At 38.9% G+C, this 14,567-nt stretch overlaps 1 protein-coding gene across 1 annotated transcript in view; it reads right to left on the bottom strand.

Moving 5' to 3' along the window:
- Positions 1-12,726, bottom strand: part of usp34 (ubiquitin specific peptidase 34) — a 133,071-nt gene extending 120,345 nt beyond the window's left edge. Inside the window, 2 exon segments of the mRNA XM_079553218.1 lie at positions 2,100-2,190; positions 12,362-12,726. Coding sequence (XP_079409344.1) covers positions 2,100-2,190; positions 12,362-12,404 — 134 coding nt within the window. The 5' untranslated portion in view covers positions 12,405-12,726.
- Between the last annotated feature and the right edge of the window lie 1,841 nt (positions 12,727-14,567).

Genomic DNA, 14,567 nt, shown 5'->3' with positions numbered 1-14,567 from the left:
TGTCTTTTTTTCCGTTTTTGGTCTAATTTTTGTCAATTTAATTTTTGTTTTTGTCGTTTTTTCTCATTTTTTTTGTAAATTTTCTGTCATATTTTTTCATATTTTTTTTTTCATTTTTGTCACTAATTTTTATAACGTTTTTTGTCACATTTTTTTGTTATTTTTCTATCCATTTTTTGTCGTTTTTCCGTCACTTTTTTGTCACATTTCCATCATTGTTTTCGTCTCAGTTTTGTTGCTATTTTCCCACCTTTTTTCCAGAAGCTTTTGGACTGGGGTAAAGCCAAACTGGAGAAACTGTGCTCAGTTCAGGTGGGAGTTAACGGGTTAAGAACCACTCAAGTTTGAACAACCTCATCCCATAATAAGAATATTGAGATTGAATAATTATTCACAAGTATCAAGTGAATGAAAGAAAACAACAGATATTTAGTTTGTGTATTTAAAATGCTTTGTAAGACTTGAGCTGGTTAAACATTCACTGTTTCTAAAAATAAAAGCAGCTTTTCCACTCGTTTGCACAGAACAAAACACTGTCAACTTTACAACTTTATAATTATTTTAATGATATTATTATTAGGCCAGAATCTAGTCCAGGTTTTCTGTTTCCTAAACTTGTTTGTCAGATGTTTTGATGTTTCTAAAGTAACAGGACTTTCACAGAGGAGCGTTCGCTTTGTGTTTCCCAACATTTGGACAAACTTTATTGTGAATGATGCCGTTCATGACCTTGAGTTGATATTTACAGTGAAGGATTATCTCCACGTTGTTTCATATTGGACGTATATTTCACCTTGCTCATGTTCTGGATCCTAAACTCTGCTGACTTCAGCACTGATGCCCATTCAGGACCAGTGTCAGTGCACGAGAGGCTGTCCTGGTTTAAAGTAGAAGAAAGAGTGGCCTGGAGTCTTATAGTGTTCTCAAAAACCCTTAGGTCTGTTCTCCCAACTACGGCCGACCAGTGAAATTTTTGTCACTTTTTTGATGGATTTTTGTCTTTTTTTCTGCTGGATTTTTGTCACTTTTTTTGATGGATTTTTGTCACTTTTTTGATGGATTTTTGTCACTTTTTTGATGGATTTTTGTCACTTTTTTGATGGATTTTTGTCTTTTTTCTGCTGGATTTTTGTCACTTTTTTGATGGATTTTTGTCACTTTTTTGATGGATTTTTTTTTTTTTTCTGCTGGATTTTTGTCACTTTTTTGATGGATTTTTGTCTTTTTTCTGCTGGATTTTTGTCACTTTTTTGCTGGATTTTTGTCACTTTTTTGATGGATTTTTGTCTTTTTTCTGCTGGATTTTTGTCACTTTTTTTTATGGATTTTTGTCACTTTTTTGATGGATTTTTGTCTTTTTCATGCTGGATTTTTTTTTTTTTTTTTATGGATTTTTGTCTTTTTTTTGGGCACAGTTTAAATACTCGTCAGGCTTTTACACGTCCACAGCCGAGGACCGATGCTCTGAAGAGAACTGTTCTGTGCAGAGCGATGCTTCTGTGGAACAAGCTCCTCATTCTTTAACAACTGTTCAAAAGCTGTTTTAAAAGAATGGTAAAACAACACGTCCTAAATCATGGGACATAATGTAGTGAACAACAATATCCCAGCTTAGGTGTATTGTAATATTGCATTAGCATGTTCTGGTGGTGTTCAGGAACGGGATTTTCAAGGATTTTTAACGATGTATTTGTACCCCAGGAAGAGCAGTCTTTACTATTATATGGTAAAGACTAATGGGGATCCATCAATAAACAATAAACAATAAACTTCAGTGGTTTTTCTGGGTGGATAAAGCTCTGAAGGAGAGTTCTTCTGCCTCGCTCCACTATCACTGAGTTTACGTTGTTTGTGCGTCAGTGTCGCTTCGGCCTCTCGGACCCTGAGGCACCGGCGGCTCCTCATCGCTGCTTCTGGGACTTTATCTGTCGACTTTTTAAACTAAACTGTGCGCAAATAATTAGGTCGTTGAACGTTCATTTTTACCATGGATTTAAGACCAAATAGGACGAATTTTAGACTTTTTAAGACCCCGCGGAGACCCTGATAAAACCACTGCTTTCACCACTAACTTTAACCCCAACATGTGGAGCACTTGCCTCTGAGTCCAGGAGTTGATGTAGCCCAGAACTCGCAGAGCATGTTCCTTCTTCAACTGGAATCCTCCTTCACTGCTGTCTGCGTCTGAAACTGAGGACACAAGCACATTTACAACCAGGACTTTTATCACGATCATTGTGTCTAAACAAAACTTTAAAAATGCTAAATCACGACTGAAACATGACTAACACTGGATATTTGTGCGATTTTAAGCTTTATTAATACTTGTGCAGCCCTAGAGCTCTTTTTTGGGGAACTAATGTTACTTTACATTAGGGCTGCTCGATTATTGAAAAAATAACAATCACGATTATTTTTGTCATAATTGAAATCACGATTATTCAAACGATTATTTGTTGCCTTTAAAAAAATCCATCAAAAAAGTGACAAAAATTCATCAAAAAAGTGACAAAAATCCAGCAAAAAAGTGACAAAAATCCAGCAAAAAAGTGACAAAAATCCAGCAAAAAAGTGACAAAAATCCATCCAAAAAAATGACAAAAATCCAGCAAAAAAATGACAAAAATCCATCAAAAAAGTGACAAAAATCCATCCAAAAAAATTACAAAAATCCAGCAAAAAAATGACAAAAATCCAGCAAAAAAGTGACAAAAATCCATCCAAAAAAATGACAAAAATCCAGCAAAAAAATGACAAAAATCCAGCAAAAAAGTGACAAAAATCCATCCAAAAAAATTACAAAAATCCAGCAAAAAAATGACAAAAATCCAGCAAAAAAGTGACAAAAATCCAGCAAAAAAGTGACAAAAATCCAGCAAAAAAGTGACAAAAATCCAGCAAAAAAGTGACAAAAATCCATCAAAAAAATGACAAAAATCCATCAAAAAAGTGACAAAAATCCATCAAAAAATGACAACAATCCATCAAAAAAATGCCAAAAATCAATTTAAAAAATGATAAAAATCCAGCAGAAAAAAGACAAAAATCCAGCAAAAAAGTGACAAAAATCCATCAAAAAAATGACAAAAATCCAGCAAAAAAGTGACAAAAATCCAGCAAAAAAAAGACAAAAATCCAGCAGAAAAAAGACAAAAATCCAGCAAAAAAGTGATGAAAAATCCATTTAAAAAAAAAGACAAAAATCCCCCCCAAAAAAATTGAAAAATAAAAAAAAATTGAAAAATAAATATATAATTATGATTATGCTAATTTTGTAATCGTTTACTGTTGTAATCGAAATCGTAATTGAATTTCGATTAATTGCACAGCCCTACTTTACATTGTATCATAGAACAATACAACCCACTGTTCCACGGCGCCAGTGCTGGAGGACGTGACTGTCATTGTTTCAAACACAAAGAAGTCGGTTTAAGGGCCTTTAAGGTGAACCTCATGTCTGGCCCTCACAATCATTTGAGTTCAGTGTTCGAGGCAACGTATGACAAAAGAAACCAGTTTTATAGAAATATACTGCTACTTTTTTACTAGGGCTGCACGATATTGAAGTGACTTGCGATATGCGATACTGCTGTGCAATATCGCGATCACGATATTATTGCGATATTTCACTAAACACAATTTTTTTCAGCAAATTGTGTCAAAAGAAGACTTAAAAAACACCCAATCAGGACCAAAACAAGGGTAGAATTTAACAAAGCGAGTAAATGTTAAACCAAAACTGAACTTTTACACGTGACTTCAATGCATGAGTTTGAGTTTGCAAAAAAAATGGGTCGATCTCAGTCAGATGAAGGTTATGGTGATGTTGGCGATATATTGTGGCTTCTCGCGGTACGGATATTGAATCAGCTAATATCGCGATACGATATTTTTCGCGATATATTGTGCAGCCCTATTTTTTACAGTAACTACGGAATATAACAAATGACTGCATATAACAAAAATGCGGTAATATATAAGTCATTACAATGTAAGTAACTCGAGTTACGAGTAGGCCGCCATACCGCGGTCACGTGATGCACACCGCGGGTTTGAACAGATTGAAGGTTTGAACAGATTTGGTCTGGTCTTAGACAAGATAAAACCTCTAGTAGTCGTTCTCTTAATTCAGATAATTTTGTGTCTTAGCATTTGTATCTTGGATTAGTTCAAACCGACTCAAATTCAACATAGAAGAACTTTAATTAATGCAATTTTAAATCATTTATCTCATTTAAAACCTCCTACCGCCCGCCTGAACCAAATGCATTCTGTCCTCTTTGGCCATTACATAGGCCTGTGTAACACCTCATTTGAAAGCTAAGACCCACAAAACTGATCTTTTTCCTCACGTTGTTGCCGTGTTGTGTCACCGTTTTTATGTTTTATTTTGGTCACATTTTTGCTGAGTTTTTGTCATTTTTTGTTGATTTTTTTGTCACATTTTTGTCACGTTTACATCCCTGTTTTCATCTCATTTTTGTGGCCGTTTTGGTGCTTTTTTTTCCCAAGAAGCTTTTTGATTAGGGTAAAGCCAAACTGGAGAAAATCGTATCCGTTCAGGTGGGAGTTAAGAGGTTAAGATGGTCATTTTTCCAGTGTTGTGCTTTACTTTGGGCAAATAATCAGTGGCTTTGGCTCTCGGTCTGTTTACAATAAAGAAAATCATCCCTCCACAAAGAAAACTTGCCCACTCCTGTATTAAACCTTTGGTAAAGAAGCAAAAGGGCATCTCTAAACTCCAAACATAGTCCCATCTTAACGCTGCCAAACTGTTGAAGCCGTTGCCATAAAGCCGTACAGTAAAGTCACGCTCCACAAAGCGCCGCCGCCGCCGCCGCCGCCGAGGCCGCGCAGTCAAACGCCGGTGTCCAGTTACAGAGATTATAAAAGGGCTCAAGTTTCTCCAACACAGAAATCAAACAATCGGCCTTTCTGTTCACAATGTGCAAAACGTCTCCCGCGGCGGCGCTCACTGTCGACCTTCTGCTCCAGAGGACGGAGAAAAGTTACCGGGAAACGACTCGCCGAGCTTCAGACGCCGTCACTGTTCAGCAATATCGCACCACAATATTCACTACAGTATCGCAACTGCCATTCGAAAGGTTATTAATCAAAAAGCCTGCAATTATTGAAGCTAGTAATCTCCTTTCTTCATGAGGTCTTATAAAGCTGCAACGCTGTAGTTTAAAGGGGCGACATGCAAGTTAGTCATTTTATACTCACTACTGCCACCTCAGGTCATACATGTAACTGCAGCTTCTATATTAAGCTCGGACCCGAAGTAGCACCTTTTTGTGCGACAGTGCAGGATTTTAGAGGCAGTTGTGGTGAACAGGTCTGAGCTCATTCTACACTTAAGGACATGGCTGGAACATGTAGTGCAGGGGGAGGCAACGTCAGGCCCGCGGGCCAAATCCGGCCTTCTTTCATCAAACTCTGGCCCTGGAGATGATTTTGAGAAATATTATGCCCCAAATCAGAGATCAAATGCCTGTATAAGTGCTCTAGAAATGTGAAAAACACTGTCAATTCCTTAAAATGTCTTAACAGAGCAGCCTTTTAGACCATAATCCTAGAAGAATACTCATCAAGGAAGAAATGACTTAAATCTACTTGATTATCTACTTTAAATCTAAAGTTTGAGTAGATTTGGTTTGGCCTTAGAGCAGATAAAACCTATTCTTGCCAGTGGAACAAGCACATTTTGTTCAAGTTTTTTCTTGATTCAGATTATTTAGTATAATTTCAAGTGAAAAATAAATAATTTTTACAGTAAAAGTTAATTTGTCTTATTTCCAGTGGGATTTCTATTTGTTCTATTTGCATTAACATTGTTATCTGATCTTAGATTAGTTCAAACCGACTCAAATTTATTCAAGGAATTTTAAGTAATTTATCTCATTTAAGACGGACAAGATTTAAAATTTTCCCAGTGTATATGATGTACAACACTGGCATATGTAGAAAGTGATGCTTAAACTCCGTATAGTCCCTTTAAAGATACACAGGTGATCTTCTAATATACAGTCTCTACAGATTTGTTTATAATGTGAACCATGAACTCAACTTTCAATTGAAAACAAAAAGCAAATCACAACTGAAACACGTTAAAGGAAAAAATCACTAATGTGGACTTTTCCCAAACACTGCAGCCCCAATGAAACACTTATTCTAAAAGATATTGTGTCGTAGCACAAAAAAACGTTAAACGCTGTTGGTCCAGGTACATGATTAAAGGAAGTGACACGGGGGAAAAAATCATGTTCAATCATGTTCGTGTTTTACACCCTTTTCCCTCCATTTTTTGCACCAATTTCTAATTATCTCCTATTTTTCACACATTTCTTGACATTGAAGATGAACCCGATAGATACAGACGGCATCCCTGGAATCGCCCATATATGGTCATGTCTGAAAACAGTTAAGGGGGAAAACAATTGAGAAAAATCTAAATTTTCTCTAATTATTCAAAAACTACTTTAACAAACGGTGAAATAGGAATATAGTTTTATACTAAAGATACAAAGACATGGGGAGGAGCAAAGTGGTTCAACAGCCCATAAATACATGAATAACGGAGAATGCTAACATGATGCTACATGTTAGCATTGGGTCAATGCTAACGGTTAGCTAGCGCTAGCTACAACTGCCGTTTTTTCGCTTCTACTGAACAATCTGCTGTGAGAAAATATCCACATGGGCCCGATTTACACTTGACTTTATTTATGTGATAAATAAGTTCATATTCCACCGGAAAATGGCTAAAAACAGTGAAAAATTGTGGTTTTTCAACCTTTGTTGAGCCAAGGCACATTTTTTCATTGAAATAATCACGAGACACCGCCAGCAGAACATGTTCTCTTCAAAGTGTCTTGGCGAGGAACACTGTATAGTCTCACTCGCCACAACGCCTCAATACATCGCTCATTCTCTTGTCTCAAAGAAATGAACTGCCTGATATGGAAGAGTTTAATATGGTTACTCTGCCGATCACTAGACGGCATAGACACTCGAAAACGGTGCATTATTTGTGGATAATAATGCATTTGTTTAAAAACACAAAAAACTAGGTGAGATTGGATAATTTCCCAAGACACACCAGACAATATCTCACGGCACAGTGGTTGAAAAACACTGCTCTAAAGATTTTATTTTCCCCCTCGGCGAGGCCACGCCCCCTTCGAGGACGAGATGCCGTCTGTATCTCTATTGTAAATTCGCAGATCTTCCAAACATTGTTGTTCCGTTTTCTGGTTCTAGACGACACTTTTTCCATACCAGTAATACCAGTTCCATAGAGCCCTTGTAATAACTGCAGCAAAGGCGCATTATGGATTATTTTTTGAGAAGAAGCAGCTCAATTGCAGAACTGACCCATCTCGTCTCCCAGTCTTATTCTGCATCTGCCCTGATCCAGCTCGAGTCATCCCCTTCGAAGGTAATGCCCGACAGAAACTCATCTCCATCGTTTGACCCCGGCCTCTTTAATCCTCTTTTCTGTTTCATTCGGGGTCACATCAGCCGAGCCCCATCTGTGAGCGAGACTGTGAGCGAGACTGTGAGCGAGACTGGGCCGCGGGGGTGAAGACGAGTGACCCGGGGAAGCCTCGCTCAGCACAGATCCGAGCCGCAGATCTGAGCCGCAGATCTGCGGCTCAGATCTGCGGCTCAGATCTGAGCGGCCCTCGGGCAGATCGTGGCCTCCACTGCAGACGCTTTCACCGGCTTTGTGCCTTATGAACAAACTCTACTCACTTAAATAAAAAGGTCCAACAATAAGGCTATACAGCAAGAAAAACAAAACACATTATGGCTGCATATTGATATTGATCGAGTTTTAGTCTAAAATGATTTTTTTCAATTTTAGTCCACTGCTCTGGCCCTGGTCTACGCTCAGCCCTGACTTAGTCTGAATAATACAGCTCATTTTCAGAACATTTTATAGCGACAAACAGAACCGCTAAAGTGACTGACTTGTTACCGCTGACTTTGTCCGGACGGTCTCAACACGCGCAGCGCTGACAGTCTCGCCCCGAGGGCCCTCTCGTTTCCTTTCCCCTTAATAATCCCGTCATGTCGCGCTGGCTCGTTCATAAACTTACCGAATTCACTCAGTTCACTTTACTCCCACGTCTCACAGAGATGGGCTGTACCATCTTCTCAAACAGGGGAAACACAGGGACAGCACAGCTGCCCTTTAATGATCAGAAGCATCAGCGCTGCCGCGGCTCAGAGGCAGAGGAGGAAGTGCGATTTGAAGTTGCTGAACATTAAAACTGTATTTTCAGCACATGTTGGCTTAGTAGGGCAAATATCTAAGAACAATAAAATAAATAATACTTAATATTGGGGGAGAAAAAAAAAACAGGTCACGAGAAGGGCACTTAAAGGGCACAAGGCAGAGGGGGCAGGTGCTTGAGCACCACCTGGGCTCTATCTGTGCACGTCCCTGTCCCCGATCTATTCCTCATTTATGTTTGTCCCATTTCTTCACACAATTTTTCCTTATTTTGAGCCACATTTTCCCCAAATAACTCCCCATTTTCACACATTTCTTGCCATTGGAGATGAAACCGATATTGTAAATTTGCAAATCTTCCAAAACATTATTGTTTCGTTTTCTGTTTCTAACTGATTTTTGTACAGGTATCGAAAAAATGTATCATTCAGGTTCTGTTTGAAGATTTTATGAAGAATTGACTGTACTTCACACATTTTTAGAGCATTCACAGGCATCTGATCTTTCATTTGTGTCATATCATCTTCAAAATCATAAAAAAACATCCTGAGGGCCACAGGTTCTTAGCAGAAGGGCCGGATTTGGCCCCGGGCCTGACGTTGCCTACCCCTGCCCTACATGTTCCAGCCATGTCCTGATGTGTAGAATGAGCCCTGTTCACCACAACAGCCTTTAAAATCCTGCACTGTCGCTCAGAAAGGTGTTAACTCGGGTCTGAAGCGCCGTCATGCACGAGCTTAATATAGAAGCTGCAGTTACGCATAAGACCTGGGGTGGCGGTAGTGAGCATAAAATAGCCAACTAGCATCTACCCGCAAGAATATGTCCTTAGGCAGCCTAAAAGTAACACGACTTCCTTCTCGAGCCGCGAGGTTTATCTCCATCGAATCGCAATCGAGGTTTCGACTGCAAAAACCAAACCTCAAGAGGCCGTTTTTTAGTCACGTGGCTGTGCCCCGGGGATACTTTTGAATGTCAGGGGGAAACTCATGCTGAAGAGGGCGCTGTCCAGGTAAAACCAAACACTTTTGTTCTAATGTGGGTCGATTTGAGCGGTGTTGTTGGGCAGTCTAAACGTATACAGAGACGCACGGAGTTTCCTGTCCAGAGCCATAGCAACAGCGCAGTACATGAGCGAAACCACTGGGGGCACTACTGCGCAGCTCAACAGGTGAAGCAGAACGAACCATTTACAAACAGAGGAAAGCGGCACACGAGCAGAAAACTCAGGGAAAAGGTTCTTGCAGCCGATAGTCATCAGTTGTAGCATTAAGTTTGATTTACATGACGTTTATTTCTGCGGTGAGAACGAATCCTGCAGTAAAATCTTCACTTTATTGTGCGGATGCCACGGTACTCCTGGTATTGTTACGCCTTACAATATAGTTCCCCCTTTTATCCGCTTAGAAAATCCACATTGTTTAATTTTGTGTAATTATACTTTGTAGTGGAACACTTCACGTAACCATATTTAAACTCTTAACTCCCGCCTGAACCGAGAGGATCTTTTTCCCTCACGTCATCAGATTTTTTTTCCATCATTTTTTTGTTGGGTATTCAACTCATTTTTTTAACTTTTTTGTCATTTTTTCGTCACATTTTTTAATAAAATTTTTGTCACATTTTTTCATCAATTTTTTGTCATTTTTTTGTCATATTTTTGTCCAATTTTTTTTATCAATTTTCTGTCATTTTTTTGTCACATTTGTCATTTTTTTTGTCCAATTTTTTAATTAATTTTTTGTCATTTTTTGTCAAATTTCTGTCATTTTTTCGTCAATTTTTTTAATCATTTTTTTGTAATTTTTTGTCACATTTTTTCGTCCATTTTTTTGTAAATTTCTTGTGACATTTTTGCCACTTTTTCATCAATTTTTCGTCACTGTTTTCTCACTTTTTTCTCACATTTCCATCATTGTTTTCGTCTCAGTTTTGTTGCTATTGTCACACCTTTTTTCCAAAAGCTTTTGGATTGGGGTAAAGCCAAACTGGAGAAAATGTGCTCGGTTCAGGCGGGAGTTAAGGGGTTAAATCGGGAAAACGTGGAAGAGCTCGGTCGCTTCTATCTTCACCTGGTTTGGAGCTATAGAGGAGCAGAGGCTAAATGCTAACGCCGTCTGTGCTTACGTGACTGAGGACACGCGTGAAGACCAGACAGGTCCACATGAACTCGTCTAAGCTCAGGTAAGAACAGATCTCAGTCTGGGAAAACGGTCGCCTGAACCCAAATCTAAACGCTTCTTGAAAAATGTGTAAATATAGCGAGAAAAATTAGACTAAAACAAGGATAAAAAACGCAGATAGAAACATGACGACAAAGTGACATAAAACCAACCAAAGAATAACAGAAAAGTGGCGAAAACGTGTGAGGAAGAATTGAGTTTTGTAGGCTTTCAAACGAGGCCGTGGGAACCCAGGGTGCTGAGGGCGCTGCAGCACCCCCTGTTGGATAGTTTGGGAACTGCAGACAATATTAACCCCTTAACTCCCACCTGAACCGAGCACATTTTCTCCAGCTTTACCCCAATCCAAAAGCTTCTGGGAAAAAAGGTGTGAAAATAGCGACAAAACTGAGACGAAAACAAGGATGAAAATGTGACAAAAGTGAGAAAACATTGACGAAAAACTGACAAAAATTTGACGAAAAATTGAGGAAAAAATTGACGAAAAAGTGATAAGAATTTGACCAAAAAAAAAGTAAATAATTTGACGAAAAACGGACAAAAAGGGACAAAAAAAATCGAAACATTTGACAAAAAGTCACACAAATTTGACAAAAATGTGAGAAAAATTTGACGAAAAATTTAGAAAAAATGGATGAAAAAGTGATAAGAATTTGACCAAAAAAATTGAAAAATGTTACGAAAAAGTGACAAAAAATGTCTAAAAAAATGACCAACATAGACAAAAATTGGACAAAAAAAGTGAGAAAAATGTGACGAAAAATTGAGAAAAAATTGATGAAAAAGTGATAAGAATTTGCCAAAAAAAAATTGAATAATATGACGAAAAAGTGACAAAAAAGTCACGAAAATTTGACAAAAATGAGACGACTGCCCAACAAAAAAAGTGCTGAAAAAAAATCTGACGTGAGGAAAAAGATCCATTTAGTTTTGTAGGTCTTTCAAATGAGGCATTACACTGGCCTACAGGATTTGGGTAAAGCTGAACTGGAGAAAACGCTCTCGGTTCAGGCGGGAGTTAAGAGGTTAATAAACAGGATTTATGCACAGAAACAGTATTTTGGGGGGTACATTTTGTCCCTCAGCGCCCCCTAACTAAAACATCTTCCCACGGCTCTGGGTAAAGCTGCACCCTGATGGTCAAGCACAGACATAAATCACAAAAACAGATGCATATAAATAAAATCCTGCCCGATTTCAACAAATAAACGTGATCTGATGAATGACACGAACAATAACCAAACCCCCGGCTGTTCTGCTCCTCAAAACAGCACAACAAAACAAAACACCATATGCTCTGACTGAATGAAATCGTTTGCAAACCGGTCGTATTTCGGAAAACCCCGGGGTCTCCGAGAGGCTCGCGGGCCTTGCGTTGACACAATACGGCCCCCCCAAAAAAAAACAATAGGTCTCCGCGGAGTGGACATCACTGACCTGACAAACACGTCAAACAAAGTGGGTTAGCTTCGGCGAGGCTAGCAACTTAGCATGTCCACCAAAACACACGTCAAACCCCCCCACCCCCCCGCACAAAAACACGAATTCACCAACGCGTTTCTGCCGGTTGCACGGATGTCAGATCTCAAAGCGAGGGTTCCGTCGAAAAAAAAAATTCTGGGTCGTATTGGAAGTTGTAGCTTTTTTTTTTTTTTTTTTTTTTTTTTTTTTTTTTGACACAGGGCCCCAAACTCAAAATGGCATTCGAGTGTCCAAATCATCCCGAGGTTTCCCTTTCCCCCCCCACGAATTTACTCTGTCGCGAATGATTTACACTGCGAAAACAAGCTAACGGCATTCACGTTTAAACCCAACGGTCGCGTGAAAGACGTAAAGTTTACGTTTTAGCCTAGCCGGGAGCTAAAGTGAAGCTTGCAGGTGCTAACACTGTGGACCACTAGCAAACAGCTTAGCATGAAAAATATTGTTTACTCACTTTCATTTAGGACCTCCACCAGCTCGGCGCAGTTTTCGCACATCGTTTATAAAAAGGGGGGAAGCTAATGCACGCGCTCAGACCATCGCATCGCACACTGTTGATGATGGCCCGAGTTGTTTTTGGGGGTGAAAAAGGCCCGATGGTGGGAGTGTATGGCTGGACTGGTGAAGGTTATTCCAGCGGATGCGGGCGAGGGCGCAAGGTAAGGGCCCCCAAAACGCGTTTGCATCCGAGCCACAATCATGAACAGTGGTATTTCGGAGGCACTGGGTAAGGCGGAGAGCCAGTCAGACTCCGATCCGAGCGAGACTTGAGAGAGTAGACACGGCAGCCATGTTGAATAAGTGACGGGCGGGGGGGAGAGGAACACACGGAGAGAGCGTGGACCGCGCTCGGGAAACTTCGGGTTTTTCCGGACCGGGCTTTTCGGAACGCGTCGTCGAGAGTTCGGAAGTTGGGGTTTTGAAGGTCAAACTTTTGTTTATTTATTTTTTATTTATTTTTTTCAGATTCAATTTTCAGATTTAGAGCCCATATACGGTTTCACCCGGAGACAAAAAAAAAAAAGGATATAACTAATCTTCACAATAACATGTTTAACTCTTAACACTCTTAACACATTTTCTACAGATTGGTTTTACCCAAATCCAAAAGCGTCTGGAAAGAAAGAGTCATAATAGTGACAAAAACGCGTAAAAAAGAGACAAAAGCGACGAAAATGTAACAAAAAAGTGTCAAAAAGAGACAGAAAAAGACAAAAATGTGACAAAAATACGACAAAAACATGACAAAAACGCGTAAAAAAGAGACAAAAATACTACAAAAATGTAACAAAAAAGTGTCAAAAAGAGACAGAAAAGAGGCGAAAATGTGACAAAAACATCACAAAAAAGTGTCAAAAAATAGACAAAAAAAGACAAAAATGTGACAAAAATACTACAAAAATGTGGCAAAAAAGTGTAATAAAAAGAGAGAAAAATGTGACAAAAATACGACAAAAACATGACAAAAACGCGTAAAAAAGAGACAAAAATACGACAAAAATGTGAAAAAAACGTGGCAAAAAATAGACAGAAAAGAGACGAAAACGTGACAAAAAAGCATCAAAAACGTGACAAAAACAAGTAAAAAAAGAGACTACAGCGATGACAATGTGAAGAAAATGTAATAAAAAAGTGTCAAAAAGAGACAAAAAAGAGACAAAAATGTGACAAAAATACGGAGAAAACGTGACAAAATAAAGTGTAAAAACGTGACCCAAAACACTTTAAAAATGTGACATAAACGCTGCAGCAATGCCACAAAAAGTTTTGTTGGTCTTAGCTTTCAAATGAGGGTTACAGTGGCCTATCGGCTGTGAACTCCAGTCCAGAAGCTTTTAAATTTGGGTAAAGCCGAACTGGAGAAAATGCTCACGGGTAAGAGGTCCAAAAATCTAATCTTCACAATAACAACTCAATGCGCTGATTCAATGTTTTTCTATAAAGCTTTAGTTAGATTCGCCTTTATTGATCTCACATTGGAGAAATTAACTTGTTACACTCAGGAACACTCAAGGTGTGGAGGATCGACAGGAAATGTGCAAACAATTAAATAGCAAATAGTATCTTATAGTAGTATCTTATATACAATGACTACCACAAACTTTAAAGGGGCCAAAATTATAAACAGTGAAAAATAAAATGAACCGACTATAACAAAAAATGTCAGTATTGGCAGTGCAGGTTTACAGTCAAGTGATTGAAATTGTAATTAATTGTAATTTCAAAGGCCATTTTCTCAAAATGCATTTCCCTCACTCTGCAGCAACATTATCTCCACTTAAGAATCTCAATACAGGCTTCCAAATGTCCAGTCTTGGCCTTAATAATAAGATAAGGTAATCCTTATTCACTTGTTACAATCGGTATTCAATAAAATCACTCCGTGTGCAAAAACAGACAGGAAATGCACAGTTAAAGCAGCACTAAGTAACGTGTTTACCTTAATAAATCCTCCCCGTAGTCCCTGTGGGGGTGATACAAGTGTTTATGGGATGATCGGAGGGTCTTTCATCGCCCCCTGGTGTCTCTGGACAGAAAACCATGTTTGCAACTTGTCTGCCACCGGACCGGAGCCACCAATACACACTAATGTAATCACGAAGAAGAAGCTAACAGGCTAACGGGCAAAGCTAACTGCGGCTAACGTCACTTTAAACAGT

This window comes from Gobius niger, assembly GCF_951799975.1.
Source record: "Gobius niger genome assembly, chromosome: 3".
NCBI lineage: Eukaryota > Metazoa > Chordata > Actinopteri > Gobiiformes > Gobiidae > Gobius > Gobius niger.
This window is presented reverse-complemented; position numbering and strand designations above follow the sequence as displayed.